The 10,561-nt window shown below is 54.4% G+C and overlaps 1 protein-coding gene across 1 annotated transcript; it reads left to right on the top strand.

The window, feature by feature from the left end:
- Positions 1-1,166: 1,166 nt before the first annotated feature.
- On the top strand, positions 1,167-4,893 carry Enpp7 (ectonucleotide pyrophosphatase/phosphodiesterase 7). The gene is made up of 5 exons (XM_038324557.1): positions 1,167-1,407; positions 1,703-1,848; positions 3,173-3,799; positions 4,382-4,601; positions 4,814-4,893. The coding sequence occupies exons 1-5, from the start codon at positions 1,167-1,169 to the stop codon at positions 4,891-4,893; spliced, it is 1,314 nt and encodes a 437-aa protein (XP_038180485.1).
- The last annotated feature ends 5,668 nt before the right edge of the window (positions 4,894-10,561 follow it).

Raw genomic sequence — 10,561 nt, 5'->3', positions numbered from 1 at the left:
TGGCCAGGCTGCACCTCAGTAGAGGCTTCCTATGGCTTCTGTGTCACACGCAGAGTCAACACTGGCTGGCTGTGTCTGTGTGGAGCAGGGGCCAGGAGGGAGGTTGCTGGTGGATCTGTAGTTCAGAAAGTTTACCTGTGGCCTCACCCCAAATGTTCCCTTCCTTTTCTTTCTGCCAAGCCCGCACACCTTGCACATCCACCCCTTACTCCCACCGTGTCTGACTCTGCAATCCACCCCTTCACCCCTGCCACCCTCCCAACTGACTCGCCCCACCCAGGGCTCCTAATGATACTAGGGAGGGAAGAGGGGCCCAGGCTGGGATGCCCTCTGGACAAGGCTATTATCCTTGGGGAAGGTGCAGACCTGGGTCTGAGAAGCTGATCCCACAGGCCCTCACCCAGCTCTGCTAAGGACACCCCCTCCCCCCGCCAGGCCTTCTAGCATCAGTGGTTGGAGAGGAGGCTGTAGGGGTCTGAACAAAAATGCCCCCCACCCCGTAGGCTCATAGGGACTGGCGTGAAGATCTGGCCTTCCTGTTGGAGGAAGTGTGTCACTGGGGGTGGGCTTTAAGGGTTCAGAAGCTCAGGTGAGGCCCAGCGGCTCTCTCTCACTTCCCAGTGCCTGCTGATCCAGATGGAGAACTCTCGGCCCCTCTTCAGCACCATGTCGGCCTGTGTGTCCCCATGCTTTCTGCCATGGCGATAATACACTAAACCTCTGAGTTGTAAGTCAGTCCCAACCAAATGTTTTCCTTTATTAGAGTTTTCATGGCCATGGCATCTCTTCACAGCTACAGAACCCTAAGACAGAGGCCCGCCCATTCCTCCCCTAGCCGGGCGTCCTCTGAGATTGGAGGAACTGGGAGCTGCTGTGAAGACCAGAGTGGAGGAAGTTCCCCATGAGAGCCAAGCTTCCAGGCTCGGAGACGTGGGGCGCCCTCCTCCATGAGAAGGACACTGGAGGATGAAGGCAGAGGGAGGAGGAACCGGGGACTCCGTTAGAGACAGAGGCCATGCCAGGCTCACACAAGCCTTGTGTGCAAAGTCTAGACTAGAGACATCCCATCTCTGGAGATGCACGGGATAAGAGGCCTGGCTGACCCTGGGACTTTGCTCCACTCCTGGCCTGAGCTGTCTGTGTGCCTATTCACCTGAGAGCCCATCATGGAACACCCAGCCGTCCTCCTTACCGTGGCTCTGGCTATCCTGGCTTGTGGGACTGGGGCGCCTCTCCAAAAGCCACACAAGTTACTCCTTGTGTCCTTTGATGGCTTCCGCTGGAACTACGACCAAGATGTGGACACCCCTAACCTGGATGCCATGGCTCAAGAAGGGGTAAAAGCGCTATACATGACGCCCCCCTTTGTCACCCTGACCAGCCCCTGCCACTTTACACTGGTCACTGGTGAGTGTCAGCCTCAGGATGGGGCTTGGGAATAGAAAGAGCCTGAGACATCAGGGGGCAAATGGGAGGCACCTTGGTCAAAAGTGGGAGGTCATTGCTCTGAGGAGGGGGCCTCCAGCAGGATCCAGAGCCCATACAAGGGCCCTTGAGGAGTCTTCTTTGGTGGCACCTGGTCAAGGGCTCGTTCCAGCCATCCCAGGGGGTGGTACACTATAGGGCTTTCAGGCGACTGTGGGCTCATGAGCCTTCCCCAGGCTTGCTCCACACATGTCCTGCCCTCTGCTTACCCTCCCAGGCAAATACATTGAGAACCATGGGGTGGTTCACAACATGTTCTACAATACCACCACCAAGGTGAGGTGGCCCTACCACACCACGCTGGGTATCACCAACTGGTGGGACAACGGCAGCATACCCATCTGGATCACAGCCCAGAGGCAGGTAAGATGGCCCGCCCACAGGGAAACTGAGGCCATGGCCATGGGGAATCCACAGCAGGCACAGGCATCCTGCCTTCCGGCATAGGAAGCTGCTCAATGAACCCCTGAGGACTGTGCAGGCAGCCATCCCAGGCTCAGCTATGGTCTCCAGGGAAACCAGGACGAAGGGTATACCTGGGCTGGCAGAGGGCTTGCCCTGCGTTCAGGAAGCTCTGGGTTCTGGCCTCAGCCCTGCAGAAAGCCAGGTGTGCTGGTGTACACCTGCAGGAGGATCAGGAGTCAAGGTTGTCCTTGGCTTCAACAGTGAGTCAGAGGCCAGTCTGGGCTGTGCAAGACCCTATCAAGGAAGGAAGGAGAGGAGGGGGGAGGGAAAGAAAGAAGGAGGGAGGAAAGGAGGAGGCAAGGGGAGGAAGGAGGGAAGGAAGAAGAAAAGGGAGAAGGAATGGAGGAGAGAAAGGAGAAGGGAGAGGAGGGGTGGGGGAGGGGAGGCCGGTCTCACCCTCAAGCCCTTTGGCACGGGAGAGGAGGATCACATTGACTCTGGGTAGCTAATTGACTCAATAAGAAAATGCTGATCCAAGAGTCTATCTGTTTCCAGTCCCACCTCGGGGCATCTGGATGCAAGGGCCAAAGATTAAACAGGCGGGTGCACTGTGAGAGGAGAGTGGCCCCAGTTCGCATTGCCCCAGGGGATTCTTCAAGGGAGGCTTCTTGTCAGTGATGCCAAAGGGAGGGTTTCCCGGTAGGCAGGAACAACCCACGGCCCCATAGTTCCACTTCCACCCAAGTGACGCTTCCTGTCCTGTGGCCCTCAGTCCTCCAGCTCCAGAGCCAAAAACAAAAGTGAGAACTCAGCCTCCTCTGATAAGGAGAGGAAAAAATGAGGGAGTGGGGGAGGAGAAACTGAACAGGAACCTTGGACCCATGTTAATAGGGGGTTGGACAGACAGATAGAATGGGTAGCAAGGATTTACGGGAAGGTGGGTGAGCAGGCAGTTGGGACAAGGTGGACGGAGGAGAAGGCAATGAATGGAGGTCACAGGACAGCTGAGGCTCGCGGCAAGGATGCTGAAGGGCATGGCATGTGGGGACATTTTCCATCTACAGTCTCAGTTAGAACTTGACGACACTGGGTGTTTGTCCTCTAGATGAACTATCCCTGCCCCGGGTCTGTGAAATAAGGTCCACTTCAGGAAGCAAAAGGCCTCAGGGCAGCAGGCAAAAGCAGATGAGGGAGCACAGAGAGAGAAGCAGGCAGGCTCAGGAGAGGGGGAAAGACAAGACAAGTCCAGAAGTCGTGAAGCTTACACTACTTCATCCTGCAGGGCTTAAAAACTGGCTCCTTCTTCTACCCTGGCGGGAACGTCACCTACCAAGGAGAGGCCGTGACCATGAGCCGGAAGGAAGGCATCTTCCACAATTATAAAAACGAGACCGAGTGGAAGGAAAACGTGGACACCGTGATGAAGTGGTTCACAGAGGAGGATGCGGCCCTAGTCACTCTCTATTTCGGGGAGCCAGACTCCACTGGTCACAGATACGGCCCTGAGTCCCAGCAGAGGAAGGACATAGTGGAACAGGTCGACAGGACTGTGGGCTACCTCCGGGACAGCATCGAGCGTCACAGCCTCTCAGACAGCCTTAACCTGATCATCACATCCGACCACGGCATGACAACAGTCAACCAGAAAGCCAGCGACTTGGTGGAGTTCCACAAATTCCCCAACTTCACCTTCAAGGACATTGAGTTCGAGCTCTTAGACTACGGGCCCAATGGGATGCTGATCCCCAAGGAAGGGATGCTGGAGAAGGTGTACAGTGTCCTCAAGGATGCCCACCCCAGGCTGCACGTGTACAAGAAGGAAGATTTCCCCAAGAGCTTCCACTACGCCAACAACTCAAGGATCACATCCCTGCTCATGTACAGTGACCTTGGCTATGTCATCCATGGGGTCAGTGGGCCGCTGTATTGGCTTGTGGGTGGCACCCTGACTCTATCTACTTCAAGTGGGTGTCATCCACCCATCAGGCACACTCAGCACTGTACAACAGGAGTATGTGTTGCGTGTGTGCGTGTGCGCGTGCGCGTGTGTGTGTGGGTGTGTGGTGTGTGTGTGTGTGTGTGTGTGTGTGTGTGTGTGTGCCCGCATGCGGGGGTAAAGTGTGGGAAGCCCAGGCTCAAGGATGGCATGGATCATGGGGGAAAGGACAGAATAGAGCCCATAACAGAGGGAATCCTAGATGCAGCACAAATGGGCACACACCCTGAACCATAGACGCAGGCTAATATCTCTACCCCACTCAGTGTCATAGGGTCTTCACGTGGTCCACAGTTTTTCACTGAGACTTCATCTTCGGGGGTCTCAGAACTCATAGGAATCTAGAGACCATCTTGCCAACATGGCAAACTTCCCCTAAGGTCATCTACCCACGCATCTACCCAACCCACGGGGGAGCAGGAAAAGATTGATAAGGAGGTACTGGGGACAGCGTGGTCCCCACTAGTGACCCAGAATCCTTGCTCCTCCTCTCAGAGAGTGAACGTCCAGTTCAACAAGGGTGAACATGGTTTCGACAACCAAAACATGGATATGAAGACCATCTTCCGGGCCGTGGGTCCCAGCTTCAAGGCAGGCCTGGAGGTGGAGCCCTTTGAGAGCGTCCATGTGTACGAGCTCATGTGCCAGCTGCTTGGCATTGTTCCCGAGCCCAATGATGGGCATCCTGGCATCCTGCAACACATGCTCCAATCAGGTGAGGCAGGGACACCCCTCCTCTGGGGCCCAAGCTGGTGTGTGCATACCCATGAGCTTGCAAGCCCATAACCAGGCCACCGTACACACCCTAAGGGGATTGCTGAGAGAAGCCTGGGGGTTTGTGGAGACAGCTGGGCCCCTGGTCCTCCAGAAGCCTGCGGAGTTGAGATACATCCTCTCCATCTCTCACCGAGCCTTCTGTCTTTCCAGGGTCCGCTCTCCCACTCAGTGGTCAGCTCTGCTTGATGATGATGTTGCTGGGGATCCTGATGGTTCTGGCGAATATATAACGCCCCCACTCAGTCAAGTTCAGAGGCCCAAAAGGCAGAGGAGGCTCAAAGGATGAAGCCAAGACTCTGCTTCCTACTTCTCAGTCTGAAGGACACCTCCCTGCCCTCTGACCTTCCTCTCCCCCACTTCACCCACTCCCCACTCTAATACAGTAGCCAGAATGCAGCTTCTGGATTATTCCACCACGCTGGTGACCCCCACCAGCCTGGAAGCCAGAGAACCACTCTTGGGATCCCTTCCAGCACAGGCTTAGAGGACATCTCTACAAAGCAGACAGGCCACCAGATCCCATCTGCATCGCCCTCCAGATGCCTGCCACCACCCAGAGCTGCAGTGGAAAGGACCTCACTGTCACACAGAGCCAGCTTGAGAAGAAATACAAGGCTGGCTGGTTCCAGAACGCCCCGGGAGTCAGTCTCACTCTGAGGACATCCCAGCACCACAAGTGACAAGACCACCCTGTTTCCCCGTCCCATGCAGTCACAGCCCTTAGCCAGAGCAGAAGAAAGCCATTCACTTCTAGAAACACAAAACAGGAGCCTACTCCATGCCAGGCTGGTGGGGCTGGGGCTCAGGGGCACAGTGAACATGACAATCCAGGCTGGGCTGGGGCTGTGGGGTAGAGCCCCTAGCCACATGCACAGGGTGCTGGACTCATCCTCGGAACCACAAAAAGAAAAAAGAAAAACAAAGGAAAAGTGGTCCTAACTCTGGTGTTTGTAACTGCAGGGCACAAGAAGCGACTGTGCTCACCCAGCCCACTCCAGTGCCCTTGGGGATAATGGCAGAAAGAGGATAGCCTCAGGCAGAGGCAGGTGAGGGCTGTTCTGGGGTGGGAGTGGACTGCCGTGAGAGGCTGAGAGATAGCCGTGCCCAGCACAAGACAGAGCAGGGAGTCCCAGGGACATAGGGCTTAGCAAGATCCTGAATGTGAAGCAGTGGGTTGGAAGGGTGTGTGTGCAATATGCCTGTGTGCAAGCAAGGGTGTGTGCAGGGTGGAGCACCCAAGGGAGGCCACAGTGGGTGGAGTGGGGCTCTGACCTGGATCAGAAGCAGAAAATAGTGAGAAGGTTAGGTCAGTCCAGGGCCAGGCAAGACATTTAATCCAAGGCCTGGCAAGACAGTCAGTCCAGGGCCAGACAAGACATTCAATCCAGGAGCCAGGCAAGACAGTCAGTCCAGGGCCTGGCAAGACAATCAGTCTAGGACCAGGCAAGACATTCAATCCAGGGCCAGGCAAGACAGTCAGTCCAGGGCCAGGCAAGACATTCAATCCAGGGCCAGGCAAGACACTGAAGCAGGCAAGGGTAGAGGTGATCTAAGGATGACAAGCTGAGGACAACTTCAGGAGACTGAGTATTCCGGATAGAGGTAGATCCTGGGTGCAGGAGATAAGAAAAGACAGATGAAGGGTGGCCTGAGGTTCGGGTACCGTAGTGGGCAGAGGCACCCTCAATGCAAAGATGCTGGGGACGGCCAAGGGACTCAGCTTTTGATCCACATCCATCTCCCATGCCTGTGAGGCATCGACTTGAAGCCACAGCAGGGCAACACTGTGTACCCAGGAGCCTGATACCCAGTGTGGCGTGGGCTGGCAGGAGAGTGACAGCCCGTCAGACCATGGGACCAGATTAGAGTCCCTTGCCAGAGGGCAAAAACGAGGAGAGATGGATACCAGACTTTCACTGAGAAGACACGGCCAGCATACAGGTGGGGAGGGGGTTAGGAATGCTGGATCTAGAAGTGACCCCAAAGATCTTTGCACCCAGCTCCCTCTTAGAGGTAAAGATGTTGCAGTCAGAGCCCACGGCACTAGTTACAGAGCTAAGTCTACATGTCGGCATTTCCAAACCTGCTTCCAGAGGTTCTGGTCCCCACACAGGCAGGGAGGTGGTGACACTCCACCGCGCCAGAGTCTGCAGAACACGCTCATGGCCTTGTTCTTTGGCATGCCAAGGAGTGGGCACCGCAGACATCAAGACTCAAACTCTCAGGCAAGGAGGCAAGACAGATTAGGCATTTGGCATTCACAGAGGACTTTTCCCCTTAGCAGATGGTCATGCAGCGTGCCTGCAAAACCACTCTCTAGATAAAAAGAAAGAAGCAAAGGTTCAGATTGCAGTGTCTGCCCATTCTCAAAGTGTAAATTCTCCCACGCGGCCACCCAACACGAGGCCACTTCAGGGAAGCGCTGGCAACTGAGTGCAGACTCAGCACAGACCTAAATGCTGCCATCCCTGCCCATAGGCCAGTTCTTCAAAGATTCCACTCACACACTTGCCACAGGGAAAGGAGCCGTCCACTGCCTCTGGAGAGTCTGCCCAAAGAACAGGAGGCCACAGTTCCTCTCCAGCCTGAGCTGTGTGCCCTCCACAGCCAGGCCTGGAGAAGCAGCCCCAAACTTTTAACATCACAACACAGCGGGTTCACATGTAGTCAAGTTACCCAAAGGAAAAAAATCAGAGACAAATCTCACGTTTTGAGTATAGTGTATGATTCTGGGTTGAGCAGGATTCATTACTATCCTGGGTGCATGATGCTCACGGGGCCACAGACTGGACTCCCCTAGTCCAGACCCCCCCATAGCTATCCCCTCCCAAACACCCCACATGTATTTGCCTATATTCTCCAAGATCCAGTGGGTTCGGTCCCCTCTGACCTCATCTCTGCTTCATCTCCTCCCCAGACCTGCTTTTCCAAGAAGCTTCTAGAAGCTGGCTCTTGGTTGTAAGCAGGCTGTCAAACTCTGGACTAAACAGGCATGGACTCAGCCTCCCCAGCTTACCAAAGCCAACCCCCACCCCCCTCATGGTGTCAACTCAGGTTAACCTCCTGCCCAGTTTAATCCCCTACCCAGGTTAACCCCTCTAAACCAACTGCCAGTACCTGTCCTCAACCCCCGCCCTCCCTTGGAAACAGCCCTGTCCCCAGTGGCCACATGGGGGCATGCTGGAGCCCTGCAGCGCTGAGCCTGGACAGGGCAGGGAACTGGACAGCAGAGGGCGCTCTGGTCTCTGGGGCTCTGCTCTTCTGTGAGAGTCCTGCTCTCTCCAGGACGTCTGCAGTTTTGGGCTTCTGACATCTGCCACAAGAGGGCGCTGCCCAGAAAATCACCCTGGAAAAAGGACGTAAGAACTACTCCTGACACCCAGAACAGTAGCAGGAGTCAACATGGGGAGAGAGACCCCAAAGGGTGTGTCATAAATAGCTAAGTCCTTCAGACAGTAGCCAAACACAACAGAAGCGGCTCATTCTTGCTGCGAGGTAAGTAAGTCCCTTTGGCGGCCCAGGCCCGTCCTGGCACAAGGGTGAGGGCTCTGCACTAAGAGAGGAAAAGGAATGAGGAGGCTCTTTGTGAGCTGACAGGGAGCTAGTGTTGTCCGTGGGCCACAGCGCTCAGCAAAAACATACAAGGTGGGGAGTGCAAACAGTCAGGGTGACTGGCTCCGGGTGCAGGGCTGGGTGGCCAGGCCCTGCAGAGGGAGACCTATTCATTCTCCATATTGAGAGCTGTGTCCGGGCGGCATGGGTTTGAGTAGTCAAACATGTCCCAGCCTGGTCGCCTTGAAGTGCACTCCTGTAGGCCTGGCTTCCTACCCGGAATTGATTCTCTGCATGTGAGTGTAAGAACTGACCACTGTCCAAGGGAAGAAGACATCACCACACACTGGAACCTAAGACGGTACTCAATATAATGTAGACAGGGGATTGTCACCATTGTACTGTGGAGGGGCTGTGACGGACAGACCCAACTCCCTCCAGAAGGACTCCTGCTGTGACTATGCCAGATACACACCTCAGATGACAGACTGTGGGGCAGAGGACTGTCCCCCTCGCCCATCTTCTGCTTCTCTGCTTGGCTTTTGCACCTGGGACCTGGCCTGACCTACCCTCTAGAGCTCCCTGCCTGGAAGCCCGGAACTAGGTCCTGACCAGCCCAAGAATCACCTAGGCTCATTACGCCACATCACAAGTGTTCTGGAGAAGACTAACCCATACCCACTGCCAGTGCATGTACATGCTAGCGCGCGTGCGCGCACACACACACACACACACACACACACATACACGCGCGCGCGCACGCACACACCAGCTCTAGCTACATACACAGGCTTCATTCCAGACTCAGTCCCTGGGAGCCTGCCCTGGCTGGTTGGAGATGAGGTAGAGTTGACTGACATCCCCATTTCTTACTCCTGATACTAGAGGACCTGACGGTTCCTCCCTGCAGAGCTGAGCTTCCCCTGTGGGAAACAGGATTAAGGAACATCTGGAATCACCCAGAACACAGCCAACTCCCTTACTAGCTCCTCAGTCCTGGGCAAGTAGCCAATTCCCTTTGGTCCAAACTCCCTCATCTGTAAAATCAGGGATCATAACCCAGAAAGGCAGCCTGTGCCTGTAATGCTAGCTCTCAGGAGGCTGAGGCAGGAGGGTGACAAGTTTGAAGCCAGCCTTGTTTGCAAAGCAAGAGCCTGTTCTAAACATGCAAACAAGCCTCATAGCGGTCATGGCAGTTAAAGTTGGAATCCACAAACACGGTTCATTAGAGACTGGATGACAGATACGAAATCCCTACCCCTCCATCCCCTTCAAGCTGACTTGTTTGCGAAGCAGGCTTTCTGGTTGCTCCTCCTTGTAGCGGGCGTGGTCGGCCAGCAATGGGAAATAACCAAACTAGCCTTATATGAAATACTCAGCTTTAATAAAAGGAGAAAATGGGAGAAACTTACAGAGCTAGAGTTCCAGCGAAGAGCAGGGAACCAAGAGAGCAAACCACCAAAACACGGATCTTTTAAAGGTATTTTGTGCCCCGGAGGGGTCACGCCCCTCAGACAAGGGATTGGTCAGCTACCCCATCACCTCCTGAGTCAAGCATCTTCCCTTAGCAGCTCCACCTGGCACATGGCCACACCTGATGGTGCTACAACCGTTTCTCCTGCGTGGAATTCCTGGTTAGCGTCACCTTTGACAATTTACTCATGCATATTATTTACCGTTCCCTTTTAAAATAAACTTAAGGGGCCAGGAGATGGCTCAGTGGGTGCCTGCCTGCTTCCCAAGCCTAAGAATCTGAGACTGGATCTCCAGGACTGAACCAAAGCAAGACAAAAACAACAGCAACAACAACAAAAATAGGTGGAGCGGTGCACGTCTGTAACCAAACACTGACCTTGTTCCAAGAAAAAAAAATAACTTGGTGGCTCACTGGGGAAGGGACCCTGCCGCCACCAAACCTGACGACCTGAGTTTAATCTCCAGAAGCCACACGGTAGAAGGAGAATGAACCCCTGGAAGCTGCCTTCCGACCCCCACCTGGGCACTGTAGCGATTTGGAGCACACGCAACAAAGATGTAATTTAAAAAGCAAAGTGGGAGGCAAGAGAGAAAGCACACGCCTTTAACGCCAACAGAGTCTGGTCGACAGTGTGAGTTCCAGGACAGCCAGGCCTGTCTCAGAAAAAAAAAAAAAAAAAAAACTAGGTTGAAAAACAATGAAGAAAGACATCTGATGCTAGCCTCTCGTTTCCACTTGTGCGTTTGTACGCACAAGTGCAGGGGCACACACAGATGTACAATTAATTAATTAATTAATTAATTAATTGATAATTAGAGACAGGGTCTCACTGTGTAGCCCTGGCTATCCTGGAATTCATAGAGATCCAC

Source organism: Arvicola amphibius, chromosome 4 (genome assembly GCF_903992535.2).
Source record: "Arvicola amphibius chromosome 4, mArvAmp1.2, whole genome shotgun sequence".
NCBI classification, from domain to species: Eukaryota; Metazoa; Chordata; class Mammalia; order Rodentia; family Cricetidae; genus Arvicola; species Arvicola amphibius.
This window is presented reverse-complemented; position numbering and strand designations above follow the sequence as displayed.